At 39.7% G+C, this 27,170-nt stretch overlaps 1 protein-coding gene across 5 annotated transcripts in view; it reads right to left on the reverse strand.

Annotated features, from left to right (window-relative positions):
* Nucleotides 1-3,062: 3,062 nt before the first annotated feature.
* Nucleotides 3,063-27,170, reverse strand: part of NOL10 (nucleolar protein 10) — a 61,740-nt gene continuing 37,632 nt past the window's right edge. For 2 of the 5 annotated variants that reach the window (XM_082306646.1, XM_082306645.1), the window contains 8 exons: nt 23,227-23,353; nt 21,468-21,547; nt 21,197-21,295; nt 20,427-20,516; nt 18,498-18,671; nt 17,859-18,106; nt 12,382-12,484; nt 3,063-9,016 (listed from right to left, as the gene is read on the reverse strand). In XM_082306646.1, the coding sequence (XP_082162772.1) occupies nt 8,897-9,016; nt 12,382-12,484; nt 17,859-18,106; nt 18,498-18,671; nt 20,427-20,516; nt 21,197-21,295; nt 21,468-21,547; nt 23,227-23,353 (1,041 nt within the window). In that variant the 3' untranslated portion in view covers nt 3,063-8,896. The remainder of the gene's footprint in view (nt 9,017-12,381; nt 12,485-17,858; nt 18,107-18,497; nt 18,672-20,426; nt 20,517-21,196; nt 21,296-21,467; nt 21,548-23,226; nt 23,354-27,170) is intronic. The other 3 variants (XR_014227639.1, XR_014227640.1, XR_014227641.1) reach the window with 3 other exon arrangements.

A 27,170-nucleotide genomic window follows, 5' to 3' on the forward strand; every position in this document is an offset into this window, starting at 1 on the left:
AAACATTTGGCCAAATCTCAAATGATTTTCCATCTCTCCTCTCTCCCTTCCTTCCCAGCTGCTTTACTGACTGCCTTACTAGACAGTTACTCTTTTTCCAAATCATCTCTTTCTATGAGAAATTCCTCTAATTTCATGGGGAGTGGTGGCCTCTTTGAAGGAAGGATCTCCGCTTTCCCAGATCTTCAGAGGCACAGGGAAATCATAAGTCTTAACTGACATGAAAGGTCAATTACTTTTCTGTGGTCAAGAGGAAGCATGCAAGTATCACTAGAGACCAAGAAAGACATCCACCCTTGGGCACCACCCCCTAGAAATTGCTTCAATAGACATCATGTACACATCATATAACAAGGGAAGCTAAGAGAGATTATCTGGAAAAACGGTGGAGAGAAGGAGCCCCTTGCCTTGACTATTTGGTTATTTCATCCTCCAGTATCGAGGCGCAGTGTTCTCTCCACTTGGGTGTAAAATCTCCCTTGCTTTGATCACATTAAATATCCACCATATACTAGCAGCCCTACCCTCACTTCTGTCCAAAATGCCACCACTGAAATCAGCTTTCATTCCCACCACTCCAGGGAGGTCAAGTGTTTCTTGAATACCTGAAATAGCCTCATGCCTCATCTCTGCTCTGGAGAAGTTTCCATCTTCTTGCAGTCTTGACTGGAACCTCTCATGGCTTGAGAGGCTGACCACAGACATAAAGGATCGTCTCCTTCGCATTCTCCTAAAATAACTTTCTCTAAAAACTTATCAATGCTTCTAATTTTTTCCCTTAACTGGCTAAACTACAGTTAATTTAGTGATACTAGTCTCCAACTACATGCACTTGTGGGATATTACACATAATGTTCTTGCCCGTGTCTATACTCGTAAACTGAACAGCGTCAGGCCCCGTCCTAAGCACTCGAGCATGTTCATCTATGCTCTGCTTCTAGTAATATTTAAATTGCAGCAATGTAGTTACCATGGCACTGTGCAAAAGTGTTTTGTTGTAACCTGTCTAAAATATCTCAGATAGAGGATATTTATTTGCTGTGGAGATCTGTTTAAAATATTGCCTCATATTTTCAGTGTAACAGTGTCATAGTCCCGTTGGGCAATCGCCCATTTACATCTGGGAAAGGAGAAAAACACAGTAGCTATGACGGGAGTGTTGCAAACTTCCCTTTTGATTCAGTTTACAAGAATATCAGCAAAGTCCTAATAGACAAGACTTTTCACAACATTCTCATTTGCATAAGATGATTAAATCCTTACAGGTAAGCATGTGGTCTTTTATGACCCCTACTGCATGCACTTCACTTGTGATACAAAGTTGCAATATTACAAAGGTTAAAATACATAAGAAAATATATTTACAGAAGAAATGTTGGTAAATAGAATGGACATAATATTCATTACTGAAGTCAGATGATATAATTTGAATGCTTTTGAATGTTGAACCTTTTGTGTAATGTAATGTAATTGTGCATGCATGTAATTGTACATTGCACTTGTACTAATGCAGTAGTAAAACTCTTGAAAAAATTATAAAACATAACAACTCCACGCAAAACACCCAGACCCTTACTGAAGTAGAGCTAGCACAGCGGTACAGATGTACACAGAGCAGTAAGAGTGGAATTTTGGGGGGTTAAAACAGCATTCCCCCCTGCCTATTGCCAACGACGTGCACAGGAGCACGTGCCAGCTCTCTGAACCCCCACCGTGCACTTTGATGTCATGGCTCTCCACATCTCCAAGTTCACACAAATACATTCTGCTCAAGATGTGCCTAGACACAACCTGCCTACTATTGCCATTTTAGTGCTCATTCTCAAATACATGCTATATGTGTACAAATTTATACTATAGATCCTGACATTAATAGAAAAACTGGAGTGTAGAGATAGGCAGCCCACAAGAAATAGCCAGATGTTGAAACGAGAGATAATAAGTAGGAGAGACAGAGCAGCTTTAGCAGAAACCGCTGTAGGGAAGGGAAGGGTGGTTCCAGGAATTGGGAGTATAAATTTTGATTAGGGCTGGGCTGGTATTTCCCACTTCAACTGCCTAGTTTTCTCTTTAATGAGGAAATGGGATTTTCACTTTTGCCCCACTCAATGAAGAATTAAATGGGAACAAGGACTCGCCTTCATAGGTAAGCTGACCCCAATGTCACTTGTAAAGCATGACCACACTGGGAACAAGAGTGTTTTAAACTCATACCTGATCTTGCTGTAAAATTATTCTACTTAAACTCTAATTGAATGTAACTGTCAAAGGAAATGCAGCACTTATCTCTGCAATTATTTCTTTCAAACGGTAAGAGAAAAATTACTCCTTTCTGAACACGCTCAGGATCGATCTTCACTCCTTGCACATGCCCCGCAGTCTAAAACACTAAGCAAACAAAGAACAGAAGATGAGATCCTTAAAAACATGGTCAGCAACAGACAGATACATTTCTGAATTTATACTAGTATGGATGATTTCTAGTCATTGCAGTTTTCATTCACTTGTACAGAATCAGCTTACTTTACCTCTGCTGATGTGTGAGTGTGCAAACTAGTCTGTACCACAAGATGCTCAAGTATTCTGTACGGAAATGCAACTTACAGTACAAATGCAGGATAATGTGTGACATATTATCCATAGAAATTTGCCACTAGGTCCCATGTGGATCAAGGATCTGGGCCAAATTAAAAAACAGAGTAGGAAGGAAGCGATACTAAAATGCAGTTAACACAAGCAGTCATCAGAGAGAGGAATGGGGCAGAGAGAGAAAGCCGAAATTATAGGGGGGGGGAATGGGTGTGGAAATTAGCAATACACAGTTTTACAGACAGAATGACTTATGAACCACGTTGCAAGATTTACAGTTATCCATCTACAGAGTCTTTGAAATGCAGGAATCCTTTTTCCTCCGGTTGTATAAACCTCAAGCTCTGCTAAATCTGACTATTTTCTGCAGGCTGTACTATAAATTGTTCGCTTTGGTGGTAGAATAGGAATACTTCTTCATATTCATCACAAAGAGTCAGTTGTTGAGTACAATGGGCTTTGAAACACAGAGATAACGATCAAGAGCTAAGGTTTATTAATAGATTTATGTGCTTTCATTCAGCTTAAAAACCCCATACTTCCCAAGATCAGACAAAATGTATTAGCTATGGAAACAAGCCAAAAAAAGTATTTAATCTTTATGAAAGAGATAAAAAAATAAAAACTAGTGAGTGATTCAGTTGAAGGATGGGACAAAGAAGAAAAAGCACTGCAGTCAATTAATGCTGCGCGCCTCTTCCTTATGCCCTACAACCAATCATAGAGTCATCGGGCTGGAGAGGTCCTCTAAAGTTCATTAATCCATTCCTCCTCCTAAGGCAGGCTCCGCTATACCTGTGGGGTTCCTGCAGATGTTTAATCTGACATCGCAAGTCTTCCAGTGGACATAGCACAGCCTCCCCAGGTAAGCTGTTGTACTACTTCACTGTCCTTCTGCATCTGAAAGTTGGTCCACTCTTCCTGGAATTCAAGTCTATTACTTGCTTTCCCATCTGGAAACATGAACACAAATATAAAAGGCTGCTCCAAAGCAAGATGGAGTAATTTGAAAAGTTACACCCTCCCTTGCAACCCTTCCTGAAGCTGGTAATCTCAAATCATACCTACTTTAAGCTCCATAAACGAACCCTATGAGTATAAAAACATGTATACACATTTTACACACACTTGCTATTTATGCAGGGGAATATTTTAAATCATATTTCACTATTTTGTTCAGATATTAAAAATCAGCAGTGTGGTACAGTAAATTCTTCCATTGTTTTGTATAAACTGATGGATGCTCTCCATTTCAGACAATTATACCAGCCACAGGAACACAGCATGCTTCTTGGCTTGGTAATAGCATTTTGGAAAGAACATTACACAAATAGTTTTGGTTCAATGTTTGTTCAATGACTAATAACCTATCTGAAGTGAACTATATTACTTGTGCAGTAAGAAAGTAATGAAGTATAGGAGACACATCAGATCCAGGTCTTTTCTTTATCTTGCCAGTATTTCACTCACATTTAACCACTATCCGTAAATTTTTTTATAGGGAGTTTTTAACCTGATTCTCATGACTGACTTCTCATATGTATGAAACAATCAGGGTTTCCACGAGGCTACAGCATCTGATCACTCTTACCTTAGAGTATGAACCTTAAATGTCAAAAAGGATCCCAGCAGCTGCTCAGCTTCTAGGAATAGCAATACTGGATCAATACTGATTCCTCAGTATGGAAAATGAAGTACTGCTGACTGAAAAAAGGTTGATGTAATCAGGTTGATACCTAAGAAATGCCTGCTTTGGTTGCATTATATAGTTAATCGGTTGCAATGATGTTGCATTAATATGTCAGCTTCTACTGAAGGTCCCAAATACTCCCCCAGATAGCTGTTCAAGGACATGAACCTGGTTTATCAATCTCAAGATTGTAAACACGCTTCATGCCAGGTCCCTACGTGGGACTTTAGGGCTCTGCTGCCTCTCCCCACCTGGCCAAGGGTTTGGCTGTCTGTGCTGAAAGCCAGCTCTGGTAACAGTATGGCCGCACAACGGGACCAGACTGCTATGAGAAGAGCTGTGTGAGAAAGAGCTCTGAGCAGCCTTGCCAGAGGCCTGCCCCTGCTTTGCTTGGGAGCCCCATCACCCTTAGTCCTCGCCTAAGCTATGCTGCAGGCGTGCCCATGCCTGCCCAAGTACCTCACAGATACCGACCTGCTCACTTGACCCTGGACCTGCCTTGTCGTTATGGACTTGTCTGTCTGGTCTGTGGGTTGAACCTCATGGCTGTCACCCTACTGCTCTTCTTGTTTGATAACTCCAGGACTGCACCTCCTGTCAGGGAGGCCACTGCCCCTGCCTGCCTCGTCACCCTGAGCTCCCAGCCTGCCTTCCCTCATAGAGCTGCCCGCTCCTCCTGCTCCCTGATACCTCAAAAGCAAGGCTTGCAATGAATCTTCATCCTTCTTTCACCAAAAAGCTCTTGGGCTCGAATGCGTGCCAGGCAGCGTGGCACAGCCCGCCAACTATAGCTCACCTGTGTTCCAGAGTTCCAGTGCTGGACACCCTGAAGAGCCATGCCTCACTGTTAGCAAAATGCAAACATCTAACACTCCTCCTGACCAAAGTGAGCAACATATAAAGAACACCGCCCTCTTTCAAAGATTTAATAGTCAGATCAAGACTAGGAAATCCACTTTTCTGAGTACCACTGATTCTAAGCAGCTGCTGGTTCATGGGAAAAAGCAGCACGAGATTCAATATTAGTTCAATTTTTTGGGCCCCTCACTACAAGAAGGACATTGAGGTGCTGGAGCGTGTCCAAAGAAGGGCAACGAAGCTGGTGAAGGGTCTAGAGCACAAGGCTTATGAGGAGCGGCTGAGGGAGCTGGGGTTGTTTAGTTTGGAAAAGAGGAGGCTCAGAGACCTTATTGCTCTCTACAACTACCTGAAAGGAGGTTGTAGGGAGGTGGGGGTTGGTCTCGTCGCCCAAGTGAGAAGTGATAGGACGAGAGGAAACGGCCTCAAGCTGCGCCAGGGGAGGTTTAGGTTGGATATTAGGAAAAACTTCTTCACCGAAAGGGTGGTCAGGCAGTGGAACAGGCTGCCCAGGGAAGTGATTGAGTCTCCATCCCTGGAGGTATTTACAAGACGTGTAGATGTGGTGCTTAGGGACATGGTTTAGTGGTGGACTTGGCAGTGCTAGGTTAATGATTAGACTCGATGATCTTAAAGGTCTTTTCCAACCTAAACGATTCCATGAACTTTAAAATCATATACTATCTTTCTGTTTTAGAGACCTGCTGGGTATCCATTTGCCTGTATTAGAACGATGTGTGCTTTCTTCAAGAATATAGCCACAGCAGGAAAACACCTTCAGCACTGCAGACCTATTTCTGGTTACTTCTCTCTGGTCTTTCAAAATCTGCATCAGCCACTGGTTATCTAGTAGAGCACAAATTCAGTTATGGTAAGATGGAGACTGCATAGAGCTTTGCCTCTTCACCTTCGACAAGCAGACATGTTTACAACAGAGTACAGTCTCCCTCCTTGAAGGGGCACATCACAACCGGTCAAGTTACGTATGCCATTCACGAATATTCAGGTTCGTGAGCCAACTCTAATGTTCTCATTCACAAATGCTATCTGTGACCTCCAATTTTCTAGGATTCTTCTCCATAATGTCTGGTATCTACTACTCGCGCTTCTATCTCTAATTAGGCTTATTCTAGAAAGATTCTGTACAGAGAGAGTTTATACACATTACACATAAAAATACAGCACACTTACAGGCAAAGCCTGCAGTGCTTTGGAAACCCCAAACAGTAGGGAGTATTGTAGAGTATCTTCTAAACAACCTAAGTTACGAAAAGTACACCAAACCTGTCTTCCAGTTTCCACATTTGCTTCCTATATTATTCAAATCACAGTCACCACCCTATCTTTCCAGGCATCTCGCTGGTTATGCCTAGTATATATTTAAACACCGCTTAAAGTGCATCCCAAATATATTTTATGTGAAATAAATGGTGTGCTAAGGACAGTTTGCATGTGCCTTCTCTCTAACAGTACCAAGTATATTCCTTTAATCACACAGGCTCCAACCTAAATACATGATCAGTATTATCATAACAAGGTACTTCATAAGTGCATGAAAAACAAAACATAAACTGACCTAAACCAGTGTCAGTCAGGAGAATCTCGAACCAGAAGAAACACACTTTTTTTTAAGCTGAAAATTAAGCATTTCAAACCCAGTTCACTACTATCCCGCATACAAACTAGATTTTTTTTACTGCTCTGGATAGCCAACAAAATCATTGCTGAAATAAGGATGCTTTAAAGCATAAATGCACCTCTAGCTCTTGATCAAACATAACGGGATTTAGGCCTACCATGAGAAGGAGGAAACTCCTAACTCCTGTTCTTACAGTGCCAGTTATGTCCATCTAATTCCCAGTTCTCCCTATATCAACCAGAACAGTGGCAAGTTTCCACCATTAATCTTTCCACGTTCAATATAGCCATGTGTATGAAGCGAACATACCTGAATTGCAGGCAGATAATTTGTAAGAGATAACACAGTGCTCCAGGGGAAAGACATTGCACTAGTACAAACTTTAACTTGTCATTGCACTTGGATTTCAAAGGCTTGAATGTTATCAAAAGATAAGACTCCAAAAAGAGGGACATACCCTGCAGCAATCACAGCTGCATTCCACTTTCTCAGTGGCTAAAGAGAAGTCATTGAAGAAGACATTGGAATACTGGATAGTTCTGTGTTAAATAGAAAGCATGAGAAGCTCATGGACAATGCAGAAATTTGACAGCCAGAGGTAAAAAACAGGTATTGAGAGACTCATCCTTTAGTTGAATACAAAGACAGAGAGTTGATGATTACAATGTACATTTTAAAGATGAAAATACCAAGTGCAAAAGACATTTTTAAATTAAAGGAAATGATACAATTGAAAACAGAAGCAAGGAATTAAAGCAGGTAAAATTACAACAGGGAGAAGAAGATAAATTTAACCATGTGACTGATTATTCTACCATCTTAAAAAAAAAAAAGCATCAGGCTACAAGAAACGAAGCTTTTTACTGAAATAACTGCAAAAATTCTATGGTAAATACTGTCCAGGAGACCTGACCAGATTAATAAACTCTCTGGTTTATGAAGCAAAACACTTAAGAACCTCTAAGTCTCTTCAAAAGATTTACAGTGATAGGGAGCTTCACTGATTCTTGTTGGATCCAAAGTTCACAGTTTCTTGGATTTAGCAAAAAGACAATTTATAAAGCCTTTTAAAAAGCAACAAACAAAGCTCCTTTAGGATCAAAGGTAAAAATTAATTTCTTTGCTTAAGTAGTGATCTACTTATTTCAATGATGGGTTTGCAAGATAAAAATCAAGAAGAGATGCTGTATCCTGGTTAGCAACAAGCATTCTGTTGGAAATCAAAAAGAAGACATAGAAAAGAATCAATCATTTCCTTAACACAGGTTCTAGTTTCTTAAGTTATTTAACTAAACTAACTTTTTGAAGAAAGGAGGCTACTGGCATGGCCTTAATGTGCTTGTTATGTGAACATACACCACTTGACCTATGTTGAACCATGGCTGGCTTACCAAAACATATTAAACCTGGTCCTAAGGATTCTGAGTAAAGGCAATATTCATAAAATTTAACTTAATGAGACTATCCTTCAGAGATTCCCCTTTGTACATCGGTGTGGCAAGTGAGGTTTCCTTATAGAATGACTTAGAGGAACCTAAATCAGGCATTCTCAAATGCCCTCATGACACCCATTTGTACCTCCTCCTGCCTACTAAGGCAACCCAAGAATACAAAGCCAATGTCAGTTTTTGAAAAACACAATTGTATGTCATCCTTCAAGAACCATAAAAGAAAAAATTTTTGTGCCCTTGTAAAGTTAAGATTTTAGACAAAATAACTTACCCTTGATCTTCTATCTAAGCAGCCACAAATAAAACATTTCAGAAAGCAAAATCCCACAGCTCTTCAGTTAAATAAAGGACAGGCAGCCTCGTTGTATACATAAATTCTTGTATAGAAAACATCCAGGGTTACACAATAACCAGTTGCTGGTGATTTCTGCACAAATACAATTCACACTGGAGCTTATAATACACCATAGTCATAGTGTCCTTTGGTCAATACTTCTACATTCATAAACTTTTCAGTAATTAACACAGGGTTTAGCACGTTCTGGTTTTTGCGTCCATCAATGAATCAAAATACAAATACATTGGTACTCTGTCCCAATTTTAAAAAGTCCCTTTTTCAAATGAAAAATGAGATAAAAGAAGTTTCTTAAAAAACTAACATAAAATAAATCAACGAAACAGTCGTCCTCTTCCACGTTTGCTCTTGAGATGACTAGCAGAACGCCTAAGAGTTTTCCTCTCTTGACGATGTAGTTTCTCAGCCTCCTGCTGTTTCTTTTGCTGCTCTGACTGGAATATTAAAACAAAAATAGACTTAGGTTCTTGTAAACTTACATATCACCTCATTGTTCAAGTATCTATATATCAAGTCAGAATTCCATAAGGGAAATCTGGAAATGTTACTGTAAATGGTCCCATGCTATCTTATCTTACACCATACCTGTTGATTCTGGGTATCCCTAGGCATTATCATTCCAAGTAATTCAGAGCAAACATTTAAAACAAAGAAATCGAAAAACAGTGAATAAAATCACGTATTTCAGATGAAAACCAATGTCTAACAATAGACTGTAAAATTACACTCCAGAATTTATGTTTTAATGCCCTTAGGAAGGTAGAACACAATTTGAGGCTATTTAGTATCTACTTTGGTTAACTAGTATTACCACATTTAATATGTGCACAAATGCAGTTTAAAAAGACAGAACAATTAGTTAAATTTGCTGAAACATACAGGTTTTCTAAAAAGTGTTCTTAGAGGTTCTTGAAAGTGTCTGATATGCTGTATGCAATTCTAGAAAGACTTTCCACATGAAAATAATTTAAAATCTCTGCTCCTGTGGCACATGCTCTATTAATGTTTTTCCTCTTCATCAAAAAACATGCTGAAAGGGTTTCATTTACATACCACATTAGATGAAATGGCTCTTACAGCCATAAACTATTTTCTTTGGAAGACTAAGGCTTGTCTTCAAACTAAGCATAAACTAGAACTAGCAGACTTGAACTAGCCAAGCTCAGGCAACAGTCCATGTTATAAAGTACTCCAGCAATTACAGCAGTTTCAACAGCAGCACAGGATAAGTGCATTAAGTGTGACAGAATTACTGGATATGCAGCTGTATCCCCACTGCATCTAACTCTGTAATCAGCAGCATTCATACATCAGCCCATCTCTTCCTGCATCTCCCATTAAAGTACTATTTAAACTTGAGCTAGAGATCTGCATGCAGAGACAACATTTTGGCTGAGGTGAGATGTGAACCAATTTACCAAATGTAGCAATAAGCCCATACCAGTATCATGGTAATAAAAGCTAGTGGTCTTTAGATGTTGTTGAAATTTATTGGCTCCTGTTTCCACTGCAAGTAGGGAAACAAGAAACCCAACTATGTGAAAATGTAAGTAGTTTCTCTCTGTCTCCAGATTTTGTCTGAACTGGTCTTGAGAAATCTTACTTAATATAATGCTTACTGCTACCGCTAGTATATTGAAATGGAATGATCTTGATTTGCATTTGAAGCTTCGTTTTTTGTTTTTGTTTTTTTTTTTTAAATGTCCTCTATACCTCCCTAGTAGTGTAAGTACTTAGGTATTTTAGAAACCCTGCTATTTTGTTATATTTGCTACGATAAAGCATGCTGAAATTGAAGAACAGGATGCCATGACTGTAGGAACCATACTAAAATCCCCTGAAAACTAAATGTGAAATACCAATGACAAACAATTTCATCACTGGATCCGTCAGTGGTTGCTGGGCATTTGGGAGGCTGCTAACATACCACAACTGTAGCAGCCGAGTTCAGTCTCAATTCCACCGACTTACACAGTAGAGTGATACCAATCCCATGGAAGCCCAATTCTCTCCCCCACTAAATCTTTCTACCTACTCCTAAATACACCTGCACTTTAAGGAAAGGGCATCACAAAGCAGAAGGTGATGATCCAAGTAACACGTAAATCCCTTCTTCGGCTTGCCGACTTCATCTCTTCATCCTCTGAAAAGGAGCATCAAGACACAGCATACTGCATAGGGTGACTTCTTCCTAGCTCTCCCTGCTCCATTCCCTAGGACTTCAGAATATATACATAGGGTCTGTTTATTTGAGAGAAGACTTGTAAGTCTTATTTTGCTATTCTGTTGATAGGGGAAAAGATCTCCACTGTGGATGCATTATTTTTCTTTTAATTAGACTTTTAAAAATCTTTTTAATGCAAATGAGCACAACGTATGTATTTCAATAAAGCAACACCAGTTAACAGTCAGAAAAAAAAAATCCATATACGTTAGCAGCGACAGAATTTTAAAAAAAACCTCAAAGCTATAGCATATCTGATGGAATCAAGTAAAAGTGGCATTCTGAACCATTGCCATATCTGTCTTACTCCCAAATCTTCACAAAACTGTTAGCAAAAGGTGACAGTTCATTGTTGACCACCAACTGCAAGAAACCTTGTGGCTTTGCGCTAAGCTAAAGCTACTATAAAAAAGACTGTGCTTTCGAAGCCCTGCAAAGCCCATTGTATTAGCTGCAAGGCACTAACATATCAGTTACAGCAGTCGGTAAGATCCCCAGAATGGTTATCCTACACAGCACTGCAGAGGAATCTGTGACTTATTCCACATTCAACACATTTTAAATTCCAGCAACACAGGAATCAAAAACAGATGAAAAAGGACATCTGCAAACAGATAGTAATCAGGTAAACCAAGTAAGGTAGAAATAGTCCAATAAGTTTGGTTATTTAAAAATTTTTTTTCAGGCATACCCAATGTGACAATCAAATAACTACTTAGCTATTCTTGTGACAGCAGTTTTACCAGTGACAATAATATTTGACCACTGGTAAGAAGAAATGTATTATAGCAAAAAGGCTTACCTGAGGAAAACCAGTTTTAACTTAAGTACATTTTGTCAGCTCAAGTATCAATTAATATGGGTCTTCAGCTTTTATAATGCATCCTCTGCTCAGTTCTAAAGCAATTATCTAGCAAAAAATCCCTAAGTGTTCTACAGCAGTAGCAGATGCACACATGCATTTAACTCTGCCCACACTACAAAGTAATCACCTGTCTGCGATCTACAAAATTCCTTAGCACGGACAATAAAAACCCTTTGGGAAAGGTAGATAGGCAGCAGTCAACTACATACTTCAAATGGAATTTGGCAAGTAGAACAGGACCAGAGCTCATTCTTGTGATCTGTGTTATAGAAGTTCAATGAAAAAAGTGGTTAGGAGCTCCGTTTTTTTTCATGCCAAGACCTAGCAACATTATCAACCAAGAGAAAGCCTGTCACCTACAGCATCCTTGTTGCATTTGGACTGGCAGACCAAGATCTGATAAGTCCTGGCACAGAAGTCAGGTAAGGTCACAAGCTTCTGATTGTATGTCTGCAAATAAACTATTAAAAGATGGAAGCCAGTATTTTCCACCGGAACACAAGATTTTATGAGTGCTGCCTGAATTATAAGGGTATAAACACACAGAGTACTACCGGAGGCTTTCAGTCTCTTGGCAAGAAGCAGAGGGGCTGGCAGCTTCTAAAGAAATGAAGAGGGACATTTGTTTGACGGTTTTAAAGTTCCTGTTCTTTCATGCAAAAACTAAAGTTACTTGTGTATTATCTTAAAAAATTATATATATAGCTCACCTTCTTTAATTTGAATGTTGCCTGTTTGCTGCCTACTGTGGTATCAGACACATTGAGCGTGCCAAGTTTTTCTTCAAGCTTTAAACGATCTCCAAGAGTTTTCCTGCAGAGAATAATTAACATTAGTCCCTATTCTTGCCATCTTTTTACTATAATAAAGGCTGATAAGGCAGTCAAAACTAATCTCAATTTCTCTGAAACCTTGAAATGCCATAACTCTAAAAAATAAACATTCAGTAAACAGAAAAGAAACACAAGTTCAAATCATTCCCTCCAGATATTGCTTTCAGTAGAAACAATTTTAAAATTTAGGTAAAGTTCATTGTTTTTTCTGCTAAAAAGCAACAAGACTCTAGTTGAGAAAGAAACCACACCCTTCTATTGCTATAGTTTTCTATGAAATGTTAGAAAAAGTCAGGAATATTCAGCTGCAGTAATAGATACATACATAAATAAAAAAAAATAAGGCTAGATATAACCAGTTTTCTTAAAATCTTATCATTTCTGAACTGGAAACACTTCTGAGGGAAGGAAATAATCTTGACTATACGTCAGAACGAAGTCATCACCAAATGAATAATTTCACTGATAGAGACAAACTACTTAAGACAAAATACAAATGACTGTTCAGACACTGCGCCCGTAACAGTCTAACGCAAATAGTTTTCTAAATAAAAAAACAATGCAAACAAGTGAATATGATGAATAAGACAGACCCTGACCCCAGAAAGGAGCTCCACATGAGCATACGCCTTCAAGCACATGGTGCTCATCAGTTAGTTTCTGCAAGCGAGCTGGTATAGAGCCTCTCCCTTGGGCACTGAACTCCAGCATTTCTAAGGAGGAGGTAGCTGTTGTGGCTGAAGCTGATACTGCTTTCGGCTCTCCCCCACTGGAGGTTTTGTAGGGACATGAACTAAGGCACATGGAAGTGCCCCAGTTGCTCCAGGTTGTGAGCTGATATTTAATATCACCCTTGCTGACTTCACAAGCTGGGTTGCAAACTGGAACAGCTGAGGAATGGAAATACACCTTGTTCCCGCATAGGCTCCAGCAGAGGGGTGAAGCAGGCAGGCAGGGATGGTGCTGGCTTCAGCCAGCCTCCCTAAAGGCACCTGTGAGTCCTAACATGGCTTGTCCTTCTTCTATAACGTGGGCCCTACAAATAGGTAGTGCCACCTCAGAGTGTGACATGGCTTGTATGATCAAACTCACTCTGCGATGCGCTTAGAAAACATTCGCCTAACTGTAAATGAAATTAGTTTCTGCAATTTGAGATACTGCTATTAGTGCCCTGTTAGATCTCTCTGAAGAGGGCTAAGAGACATTTCTTGTACAAGTTTTAAAGTGGAAAATAAGTCATCCTAAAAATACAGACACTTAGCAGCCACCAAAGTCAATGGCATTTCTGTGGATGAAGGGCTCATGGATGAGCCTATGCATGAAGTCTCTGAAGTCTGCTGAATTTTGGTTAATGAGCCATTTTATGTAACAAAGACTTTTCGTATTAACAATGAAAAATTACTGTCATGAATTACTTTATTTCTCATGACTAGGTACTTTGTATTTTTTTCTGTAGTATATTTTTCATTGAGTACATGTAAAAACTTGTTCCATCTGTGCGAATCGGGAAGACAAGCTAAGCCTTAGAGCTAACTATGGCAGAAGATCAGTCACTGACATTGTGGTGGGATTTCTACATTCAAGTGAAGTCCCATTTTTCTCCCCTTTGAAAGTGAACTGGAGAAATATGGCTACTACCCAGCAATTATTTAGCATGACTGCCTAGATACTGCTTCTGTCAGGAGAAAAACTAAAATGAGGAGATGCAAAGCACTGTGGAGTTGCAATTCTACTGAATAATTGCAGGTATGGCTATATTTATCTGAAAATGCGCAGACCTCAAATGATAGTGAATTGCACACACTGATACACAAACATTTCCAACAGCTAGGTCTTTTTGTTGTTGTTGTTTGTTTTTTGTTTTTTTTTTGTTTGTTTGTTTTTTGTTTTTTTTTTTTTTTAATCATCCTCAACAAATTGATTCAAGGGATACATTAACAGTGTTATTAAAAGCAACTTCCCCTGTCCTACAGTAAAAAACAAACAAAAAAATTGCCCAGGCACTTCTTTTTTCCCCTCATTATAGAGAGAAGAGTTTTTCAGGACTTCTGATGTTTTACTTTAGCAATACCTAGGAATGCCAATTATGCTTTTGTTAGCTTTTGTTAACTTTCTTGGCCACCTCTGAAGACATATACATTGACTGTCATACTTTGTAAAGTATGACTACTGGAGTTCTTAATTCTGACATGCTCTAACTTCCATAACAAACCTTTAAAAGGGACATCAAGAAAATCAAAAGAGCTCTTAGCACACTGATAAAAACCCTTTCCTTTTACTGATTCCTTTTAAGTTACTATGTAAGGAACTTAAGCGGTAAGTAAACAAAGAAAAGTTTTGCAGGTTTTCATGTGTAAGCGTAAGAGTCCAAAAGCGGAAAATGAAATGTAGACGGATTTGAGACAAGGCGGTTTTTTACAACTATGAGTAAATTTTGCAGTTTTCCTGCACAAAGACATGCGTAGACTGTTGGTCTATGAAGAAATTTATAGTATGCACCACTGCTTTAGAAGTTGGGCTTGGAGCCGTGCTGAGTCAGGAACATGTCAAAAGAAACACCCAGTTTTATATAAGTCATAAACTGTTTCCTCAGGTAGAACATTATACGATTAGAGAAAAAAAGAATACCTAGCCATTAAATGCATAGTGAAGGTATTAAGGTACTTAATTATATTGGTCACAGACCATCATTCCATAACTTGGCTAAATCAAATCAAAGACAAACATGCCAGCCTCACCAGATTGTACATGCCACTACAGTCTTTCCAATTTTCAGTACATTACTTGAATTAATTATTTTTATGCTGACTACTTATCACTGAATAAGGGCAGCAGAAAACATATCTAGGTATTTTCTTCATAAAGTTCTAATATGTAAAAATGCTTATTAACCAAACAAGCTAGCTCACAACACAGACTAAGTCATTATGATTACAGAACCGTATCAGCTATACGTTATAAGAAACAGATACCAGCTGTTAATTTTTAAATGTCTGCTAAGAATTTGAGGAGTATCAAGCTCCATACTAAGAACAATGCTTGGATGAGCACAAGTGGGATCAGTGAGTACACAGCTAATTGCTTAGACAAAAATAAAAAAAAATTATGGAAAGACAATTCAATGACAGCAACTCAGAAAACATGAAGGATGTAATGCTGTCACATCCATTTTTTTTTGTCATCCTATTCTATCCTTAATTTTCTCTCCTTTGTTTTTTTTTTTTTGTTTTTTTTTTTTGTTTTTTTTTTAAACATTTTACATTACATACCATCTGTGCATCTACCACACAGAGGCATCTAACGTAAGCCACCCTAATTATGCATCATACCTTGCAAAATATTCTGCACAGAATTAGCAGCAAACCTTAAGACAACTTCTTTTCCCTAAAAGCAGTCTTTTAAAAGTCTTTCCACGGTTTATGTCATCACTGATATTCCTCCATCCACTGGACAGGTCTGTGGTATCTGCTTTCATTTTTCCCAAGCTGAAGCAACGATTTTCCTCCCTCTATACACCAAAAGGAAAGAATTTACTTTGTCCTGTGTCACACTGTACTAATTTTTTCTAAATGTTTTCCTTCCTTACACCTGTCTTGGTTTATTTACTTAACTTTCAGTATCCTTGTTCACACTTAAGCCTTCCATGTTTTGAACAGAACGAAATCTTAATACTTCAAATTGAATGTCCTTGAGAATTGCCTTCAGAGGTCAGCAGCTGAATTTGTGTAAAAGAACGGTATGTGAGTAGGCTGCAGCCATACTGCCTTTTAGGGAAGTATTTCAATGGCAATGAGAATACAGTGCCTTTTGACCACTGTTTCAGGCTCCTTTCCAGTCACTTGCTAACATGACTATAAATCCAAGTACAATGTAAAAAAATATCCTTAACCTACAATACTCTGTCTGAGTGTCCAGAGTGGATTTTCTCCTGACAAAGAAGAAAAACTGACAAAAGGACAAAGTTGCTTCATCTTCCGGAAGAAAGAAAGAAAAATAATCAGAAAAAAGTTGAGGGAGAAATCTAAAAGTTAGAGTCCAGAATGAGTGGGTACATTCAGTATAGAGAACAAAAAAACCCCTGTGTGAAAATGCTTGCTGATAGAAAACAGCTAAGGAAAACTTGGGAATCAGTTCTGCAGAATTGCTATAAATCCCAACTTATAAAAACTACTACTTCTATTTAAAGAGGTCTTACAGGTACAACATGGAAACCATAGACTACTAGACTACTGTAGAAACACTGTCTCAGTAATACTTAAAGACCATTTGACATGGTAATTCCAGTTAAAAACTTCCACGTTTAACGAACAGGCTGAACTTTTATCAAATGTTTCTTAACATATCTCCAGAAAAATCCACCATGAAACAACTAGGTTGTAGAGTCAGTCATTAGTGACATAAAGAAACAGCCCCATTATATATATTATTCACTTCCTTTTCTTTGACTGTATCGTTTCATTCTACGTAAAAACATAATGGCTATTACGAGATCCATCTAGCCCAGCAACTTGTTTCCAACATTAGTCAAAATTCTGCTCTGCATCCAGTGTGCTGCAAGAACTTTGAAGCTACTGTCTTTCAAGGTTTTAATACTAGTCTCTGCGCTCCAAATGATAAAAGGCTATTAAATCTCAGCTTCTGAAGGGCTCAACTCACCTCTGAAAAAAAATATCAATGAGCTTTGTAGGCATTAAGCGCCTCAAGCCCAAGTCCTTTAGTTTGATGTGCTCTTTACATAGTACACAATTAATTCAGTTGATCACCAATTTAAAGAAATTAAAATAAAAAGGTTTGATTTTTTGTATTGCAAAAAGAAAAACAGAAATAGTGAGACCTGACAATATAAGAACAGCGTAGTTTTTTGAAAGTTTCTGGATGCCATAAAAATACTCAGACAAAACAGTTTTTCTTTTACCACCTTGATCCTACCCCCAAACCAATGACTAGTCATGCAATATTCTACATCCTTTTAGATGGTCAGATGAAAAACATCCAGACTGTCAACTTCATACTGACACTGGAGAAACACAACCAGTCTCACAGACACCAGCATTGTTATTTGTGAGAGCAGCAGTTCACCAGCACTGAGTAATGGATCCCCAACTCTGGCTCAGAATATTAATCTCTTACTCATCTCATTTGTGTTGTCTCTCTGCCATACTTCAAACATTATATTTGTTTAACTACAAAACAAAAGCTTTCAACAACTATGTCGCTTTAAGTTATATTCCTGAATTGCCAGATGTGGCTTTACTAGTAAGTGCTTCCAAGCCAAAATGCCACTGGCCTGCATTGTAGAGAAATACTTGAGAATTGTCCACCCCCAGCTATTAAAATAGGAACATTAGTCTTACTTCATTAATTTTTGTTTTTTGGCAGAGTCTTTGAAGCTTCTGAATTCCTCTCCTTCTTTAATCTCAAAAAACTGAGGTTTCAGTAATGTTTGCTGATCCTCCTTGAGCCTTTCCCGCCGCTTTACTTTTTCCTCTTGGCGCAGAAGCTTGCGCTGTTTCCTGACCTCTTCAACCCAGCCTTTTTCATCATCTGAACTCTCAGAACTTTCTGCATCACTTGCTTTTCCTTCTGGTTCTTCCTCCTCTTCCTGCAGACAAAAATAGCATAAAATAAGAGATCATCAACTCATTTTCTTTTCAAACCATTCCTGCAATTAGAGTACGTGACAGCTTTTACATAGATGCAGCTGAAGAGAACTAAAATTTAAACAAAGGCAGTAACAGCAAATGAAGCAGAAGATATATTATAAAATTGTTTCCACCTACACGCTTTATATTTTTCAAACCTATATTCATGTAGACACAATATTGTTCATATCTAAAAACTAGGATAACATTACAAATTACACTTAATTACTATAGCTGATAAGACATTCTTGCATTGCTTCCATCTTCTATCTATGGTGAAAAATCTGAATGCTTGAAACAAAGGAAAAAAAAACTATGGATTTTTCCTAATCCAAATGGAAAATATTTTACCTGTTCTTGTGCTTCCAGTTCCTCTAAGATCTTTAGTTTCCTCTTTCTTTTCTCACTTATCTTAGAAACAAGTGGGTTAAGTAGCCTAAATTCTTCACTCTGCTCATCCACCTGGAAATCTGGATTCTCAAACATGACCTTAAAACGATCATCCTTGAGAAGGCTAGGCAGATTCTGGAAAAGAAGCAAAGCATGAGTGAGTTATAAAATTCTGAAACAGACACTGGTAAAGTAAGTAACACCTTTTTAATTAAACAAAACTCAAATCCAGCATGTGAAATGCCAGTTGCTTTATCCTTCCAGGTTATATAAAATCAAGATTTATGCTTATTACATTTTATTACTTTCACAAAGATCAAATAAATATCATTCTAAGCTACCTGTGAGCACGACAGCTTTTTTATGCACACTATAGACACCTTAAATACACAATTACTAATATTTTTGAATTAACGTTTTTCATACATTCAGACAGCTTGTCTGCAGAAGTGTTGATATCTATTGACTAATCAGCAGTACCTCCAAGGCAAATACCCTGCCAGACGGGGATGATTCTACAACATGTACAACAAATTACCAGGGTAAACGTGTCTTTATGCAATGGTACTACTGGTTTACTGTAAATACATAAGACTAAGTGTTTCTATACATCTTATAACACTTTTTCTTCACTGCCCTCACACACAGAATGGAAAAGGCAGTTTCATTCATGTCAAAGTAAAATGAATTAAGTGTAAATTATGCTACTGTTCAATTAGGAACAGTTCAAGCTACAATTTCAGCTTATGCAAATACCTGTTGTCATCATTTTAAAATCACTGAATACATAGCTTTTTATTATAAAAAGCTGATCTTTCAACATTGCCAAAGTTATACCAGCACATTCAGCCCACCCCAGCATTAAATTTTCATCGTCACTTAAGAAGCGGGGCGGGGGCGGAATATACAGGAAACAACAAGTGTAAATTTCAAACACAGAAACTGTTGCAAATGTGTGACTTGCAGTCACGCAGACAAAAATTAAATCCCAAAGCCTAAAATAAATTGCTCTTCATAAGACTCTAATGCCATTTCAGGAAAATAACCAGGACATGCATTTTTATGTATACTCTTTTTAGTCCACTTAATAACACAATCCATATATACTCCTAGAAAAATCAGCCCCCATTTATTGATCTCATATTTCCATCGTAACACTGGCTTAGACAGTCTGCATTTAAGGTTTTACCACCACCTACTTTTTCAGTAGTTCATGCTTCCTGCTAACTGTAACACACAGGATTTCATTAGATGCCATGTGAAGCTAATGCCTGCCTTTCATGAATGCTATATTCCTGTGAGAATGAGCACCTATAGAAAGCCCCCCCCCCCCCAATATTAAACATTAGCTCATTTTTTCCTTTAGACTTCACTTAGGATAAAAATTGGATTATTTTCAACACCAGGAAGAATTCCTGTTGCATAAGAGTGAACCATTTTGGCTATTTTATAAAATGTAGTTAATTGTGTACACAAAGAAAGGCAATTGTATCTTCAGTTTTACAGATAACATCTATCTCGTCATGGTCACCACCAAAATACCAACAAGTGCAAACAACAGGTCTTTTTTGAACAACTTTGGTATTGACTCTGCATTTCTCTAGCTTCTGGAGTCCTGTGAAGCCCATAGAATCTTCACAGTGAGTATTTCATCATTTTAAGCTTTGAGTTACTACATGGACTTTTTGGTGCTGCAGCTACAGTGAAGTCCACCTTAAAGCCACCTACTAGAATAGGTTATTTATGAGAAACAGAAACAACCAAATTTTGAATCTGTTTGGCCAGGTAACAAAAACAAACAAACAAACAAACAACAAAAAAAAAATCAATACTGTAAGCATTACTATTTCTGTGTTCCCAGTCAGAGAAGTCTCCAAAACAAAAGCTTACCTTCTGTTTCCTTTTTCTAGTAACCTGTTGCTCTTCTCCTTCTTCTTCAATCAGTTTGAGTGCAAGCTCTTTATTGACTTTTGGTAGTTTCTAAAGAGAGGAAAGCAATTAATCAGTAAATTACTCTCGTACACATGCAAAAACCTACATGCTTTACATTTGTTAAGTCCGGGGAAGATAGAATTCTTATTCATTCTTATAACTCTTGCTGAAAAGCTCCTTGACTGGTTTCAAATATTTCTAGGTACTAGTAAAGCAATAGCGCTTGGAGAAAATTTAAGCAGAACTTCTGTATTGTTTTTTCCTTGTAATGCATCAGCTTTAGTACTTTAAAAGCAATTATTTCTCCTTGTATATTGAGCAAATTCAATCTAGAAAGCTACTAGTTCTAAACACAATACTATTTTTATATATATATATATCTCCATATATCTCTTTCCAGAGTATTATGTTTTATGTTCTAATGGCTTAAGTCATTTAGTTTGATGACAGAAATAGAAACTGCGAGTTTTACCAGTGGGTTATCTGCTCAAGTGGCAAATGTGATGAGAGCTGCTCTTTTACAGTTTGGTATCAGTCTTTCTCATCTGTGGGAATCACACGCATGGGAATTTTACAGTTCCATTCAAAAAGTTCTATAAATTACTTTGGGTCCCTGATGACAAATGGAATCAAATCCTAATTCGTTACATCTCTGAGATACACTTAAGAATACATTACTCTTTATGAATAGTTTTCCCAGAAGTATATTAATTGTTTACAGGATTTACCTTTAGTTGAACTCTCTGCGCACGTGTTTCTTCTATCTTCTGCCTTATTTTTTCTCTTCTATATTCTTCATAGGCAAAGGGGTTGGCCATCATTTTTGCCTTTGAACAAGTAGGAGGAAGTAAAAAGAAAATACCATTAATACAGGACACAGTCTGTTATTTGGAGGAAAAAAACCACAAAACAAAACACCACTAAAAAACCCTCAACAAAAACCCAACACACATATTTTATTGTTAAGAGTAAAAATTGACAAGCATCAGCCCTATTTACCTTATGATAAAGTCTTATGTCCATGAAAAAGCCATGCATATACGCTCTGAGCAATGATGATCCAATGAGATGAGCAAGGCCTGGGAAAAAAAGTTACAGAGGATTTCAAAGAGCTTTCATATATAAAGAACTCCTATTCCAAACTAGCCACTTCACTTACCCAGTTCAAGACAAACAAACACTGTCAATGCAACACATCAATCTAAGTCATATCCATTACATCAAGACTAAGTAAAACCGCAAAAAAAAAAAATGCAGTGTGGCCAGCAAGAAATTTGAGCTTCTTCAGAGTAACAAAATCCATTTTTCTTGTCATAATACATGTTACTGTGCACTTTTTAACAATGCCCACATGCACTACGCTCCATAAAAGTTTACAAAGAAAAATTTGAGAGCATTTTTTTGAAAGTCCATAGATGTTTGACAATCACTTTTTTTAGTGTGGTATAGAGATGTTTTTAATTAGAGAGTTTTGCCTTGGGTCACTATATTTGAAGAATCAACATGTTGAAAAAAATACAGTACCACATCAGGTCATAAAACTGTCACCCTAGGCCCTAACCTAAGTAAGAATGAAAATACTTAAGAGTTCTCTGATTTTCCTCCCATGTATCTTCACAAAATTCCAAGACTGAGAAAAGGAAAAGCTTTTTATACCAAAATATCCTCTACAGACCCCAAATCCTTAGAAATTAAGAATTAACAAACTTCTAGAACTAAATGGCAAAAAAAAAGTTAGAAACCACTGTGCATCTCAGAAAGCAAAGTTATCTCTAAAAATGTTTTTAACTGTTTCCAGGAAACAATCTTCCTGCATATTCCAACATGAGAGTACTCCAGCTAATGGCTAGTAATACAAAGCAACCCTGACATATGAAATACAAAGCAACCCTTAAGCTGGTTCTTCATTTGAAAGCTTGCATTTATGGGGAAATGAATTTTACCAAGTTATAGTGAATTTAAAGCAGAATAACTATTCCCAGTCAAGTGTCTGTGTAGATAATACTACATTGCCTTATTCCCTTATGACTGGGATAGGGGTCTGCGGGCTACATTCAGTCCACCTACTCTAGAACACTAACACTGAATATGCAGGTACTTTGGATGACCTCCTCCTTGTATGGCCTCCTGCCAGGCCAAACCCAACTCCCATATTCAGAGGTAAATTAATTAAATTGAACTGGAGCAAAACACTGCAATCAAAACACATAATGGACAGAAAAAGGACTAACTACCTTGGAAGAAGCATGAATACCTTCTCTGCTATATAATTTTCAGCACTGTAGTTCCTTGAAACTGTTTCTATTAGCCCTAGTACAATTTGTGTTTTCTGGAAATTACTATATTCAATTAGGGTAGCCTTTGGCAGGTGAATCTTCCTAATTTTGCTGCGAGTTCCATCATACTATTTGAGCACCTCAAAAATAGTTTGAAAACTACACCAACTTCTCTTCTTATGCCTTCCACTTAGTGTATGAAAGCATACACAACAGATTCCTAGACATACTAAATCAGCAATTATCAATCATCTTCTTGAGATAAAAATCTGAGAAACACAAATATCTACTGTTGCACTGGTTGGGAACCAAAGAACATAAAGCCATCATTCTGGTATATTAATAACCAAGACGACTGGATGAAACTACTACCAGTGAATTTTCAACACTCCTCATACATCACGTGGAATTACAAAACTTACATGCGTAAATGATCAAAAGCTGAACAAAAGTCAGCTAAAAAGGAGATTCAACTGTCTTACCTAAATTTTCAAGGTCTTTTCTGGTAACAAATTTGTAATCATCATAAACTGTGCTCTCTGGATTCTCTTCCAGTTCTTCAGTCAAGTTGTCCAAGAAGGAACACCATTTTGGGGCAGGTCCTAAAACCTGCGGATATATAGAAAGTTATAATGCGCATTCTTACAGAAAAAAACTACAGTTAGGCTCTTAGCTACTGTGCTGTAATGGAATAACAAATGAATCCCCCTGAAATCAAACAGACCTTAAGAGCAGGAGCAGTTAGAGAACACAATTAAACCTATTGGTTGCATCACCAATAAGGAGTACTATAGATTATAGAATCATAGAATCGTTAAGGTTGGAAAAGACCCTTAAGATCATCAAGTCCAACCGTTAACCTAATACTGCCAAGTCCACCACTAAACCATGTCCTCGAGCACCACGTCTACCCATCTTTTAAATACCTCCAGGAGTGGAGACCCAACCACTTCCCTGGGCAGCCTGTTCCAGTGCCTGACTACCCTTTCAGTGAAGAAGTGTTTCCTAATATCCAACCTAAACCTCCCCTGGCGCAGCTTGAGGCCGTTTCCTCTCGTCCTATCACTTGTTACTAGGGAGAAGAGACCGACCCCCACCTCGCTACAACCTCCTTTCAGGTAGTTGTAGAGAGCAATAAGGTCTCCCCTCAGCCTCCTCTCCTCCAGGCTAAACAACCCCAGCTCCCTCAGCCGCTCCTCATAAGCCTTGTGCTCCAGACCCTTCACCAGCTTCGCTGCCCTTCTCTGGACACGCTCCAGCACCTCAATGACCTTCTTGTAGCGAGGGGCCCAACACTGAACACAGTACTCGAGGCGCGGCCTCACCAGTGCCGAGTACAGGGGCACTATCACCTCCCTAGTCCTGCTGGCCACACTATTCCTGATACAAGCCAGGATGCCATTGGCCCTCTTGGCCACCTGAGCACACTGCTGCCTCATGTTCACGCAGCTGTCAACCAACACCCCCAGGTCCTTTTCCGCCAGGCAGCTCTCCAGCCACTCCTCCCCAAGCCTGTAGCATTGCATGGGGTTGTTGTGACCCAAGTGCAGGACCCAGCAATGAGCCTTGTTGAATCTCATACAGTTGGCCCCGGCCCAATGATCCAGCCTGTCCAGGTCCCTCTGCAGGGCCTTCCTACCCTCCAGCAGATCAACACTCCCACCCAGCTTGGCGTCATCTGCAAACTTACTGAGGGTGCACTCAATCCCCTCATCCACATCATCGATAAAGATATTGAAGAGGACCAGCCCCAACACTGAGCCCTGGGGAACACCACTCGTGACCGGCCACCAACTGGATTTGACTCCATTCCCCACTACTCTCTGGGCTCGGCCGTCCAGCCAGTTTTTAACCCAGCGCAGAGTGCACTTATCCAAGCTGTGAGCAGCCAGCTTCTCCAGGAGAATGCTGTGGGAGACAGTGTCAAAGGCCTTACTAAAGCCCAGGTAGACAACATCCACAGCCTTCCCCTCATCCACCAAGCAGGTCACCTTGTCATAGAAGGAGACCAGGTTAGTGAAACAGGACCTCCCTTTCATAAACCCATGCTGGCTGAGCCTGATCCCCCAGTTGTCCCACACGTGCCACGTAATGGCACTCAAGATGATCTGCTCCACGACCTTATCCAGCACCGAGGTCAGGCTGACAGGCCTGTAGTTCCCCGGATCCTCCTTCCAAGCCTTCTTGTAGAGGGGCGTCACATTTGCTAACTTCCAGTCAGCTGGGACCTCCCTGGTTGACCAGGACTGCTGATAAATGATGGAGAGAGGCTTGGCAAACTCCTCTGCCAGCTCCCTCAGTATCCTTGCGTGGATCCCATCTGGCCCCATGGACTTGTGGGCATCCAGGTGGAGGAGCAGGTCGGTGACTGCCACCTCTTCAACAACTGGGGCTTCATTCTGCATCCTATCTCCATCTCCCAGCTCAGGGGCCTGAAAACCCCGAGGATGACCAGTCTGACTATTACAGACTGAGGCAAAGAAGGCATTCAGTACCTCAGCCTTCTCCTCATCCTTCGTGGCAATGTTTCCTTCCGCATCCAACAAAGGATGGAGAGTCTCCTTGGCCCTCCTTTTGTCGCTGATATATTTGTAAAAACATTTTTTGTTATCTTTAATGGCGGTGGCCAGTTTAAGTTCTAGCTGGGCCTTCGCCTTTCTAATCTTCTCCCTGCATAACCTCACAACATCCTTGTAGTCCTCCTGAGTCACCTGCCCCTTCTTCCAAACGTGGTAAGCTCTCCTTTTTTCCCCGAGTTCCAGCCAAAGCTCTCTGTTCAGCCAGGCCGGTCTTCTCCCCCGCCTGCTCCACTTAAGGCACATGGGGACGGCCTGCTCCTGCGCCTTTAAGACTTCCTTCTTGAATAACATCCAGCCTTCCTGGACTCCTTTGCCCTTCAGGACTGCCTCCCAAGGGACTCTGTTAACCAGACTCCTAAGCAATCCAAAGTCTGCCCTTCTAAAGTTCAGGGTAGCGGTTTTGCTGACCCCCCTCCTTACTTCTCCAAGAATTGAAAACTCTATCACGTCATGGTCGCTGAGCCCAAGACAGCCTCCGACCACCACATCGCCCACCAGGCCTTCTCTGTCCGTAAACAGCAGGTCCAGCGGGGCACCTCCCCTGGCTGGCTCGCTTACCAGCTGCGTCAGGACGTTATCTCCCACACACTCCAGGAACCTCCGAGGCTGCTTTCTCTCTGCTGTGTTGTATTTCCAGCAGATAGCTGGTAAGTTGAAGTCTCACACAAGAACAAGGGCTAGGGATTGTGAGACTTCAGCCAACCGCTTGTAGAATACTTCATCTGTTTCCTCATCCTGGTTGGGTGGCCTGTAACAGACTCCCACCAGGATATCTGCCTTATCAGCCTTCCCTCTGATCTTCACCCATAAGCACTCAACCTTATCATTACCGTCGCAGAGCTCTAGACAGTCAAAACACTCTCTGACATACAAGGCTACCCCGCCGCCTCTCCTTCCTAGCCTGTCCCTTCTAAAGCGCTTGTAGCCATCCATTGCAGCACTCCAGTTGTATGAGTCATCCCACCATGTTTCCGTGATGGTGACCACATCATAGTTTTCCTGCCACGCAATGGCTTCCAGCTCCTCCTGTTTATTGCCCATGCTGGGTGCATTGGTGTAAATGCACTTCAGTTGGGCTATTGATCTCTTCTCCAACACAGGCATGCCACCCCTAGGCTCATCCCTAGCAAGCCTGGTTTTATCCCCTTCCCCCTTCGAATCTAGTTCAAAGCTCTCTCAATGAGGCCTGCTAACTCCTGAGCCAGAATCCTTTTCCCCCTTTGAGACAGGTGAACCCCATCTGCCTCCAGCAGGCCTGGTGCCATGTAAACTGCCCCATGATTGAAAAACCCAAAATTTCGCCGCTGGCACCAGCCTCTGAGCCACATGTTAATGAGATGGGTCTTCCCGTTCCTTTCCATATGCCTCCCGCCTACTGACGGGATGGAGGAAAACACTACCTGCGTTCCTGATCCTTCAAGTAATCGCCCCAGTTCTCTAAAGTCCCTTGTGATTGTCTTTGTGCCTCTATCAGCTACCTCATCACTGCCAACCTGAACAACCAATAGTGGATAATAATCGGATGATTTTACCAGCCTAGGGAGCTTCCTGGTAATGTCTCTTATCCTTGCCCCAGGGAGGCAGCAGACTTCCCTATGGGATGGGTCCGGTCCCATCTTATGTAAGTGTTATTTTAATTTAGGTCATTTATTTGAGACCAACAACCTAGAGGTTTCAAGTTCAACTGCTTCAAGTGGTCCCAGTCTGATTGATTAATTTATTAAAAGCTCAGAGCCAAACATTACAGATAAAATTATGAACTAATGGCACTAGATAGCAACGGATCTGTAAAGCACTGTTGGATCTCGAACTCATTAGGTTCACTATGCAAATCATGTTAAATCCTA

This window comes from Platalea leucorodia (assembly GCF_965183815.1).
Source record: "Platalea leucorodia genome assembly, chromosome: 3".
Classification (NCBI taxonomy): Eukaryota; Metazoa; Chordata; class Aves; order Pelecaniformes; family Threskiornithidae; genus Platalea; species Platalea leucorodia.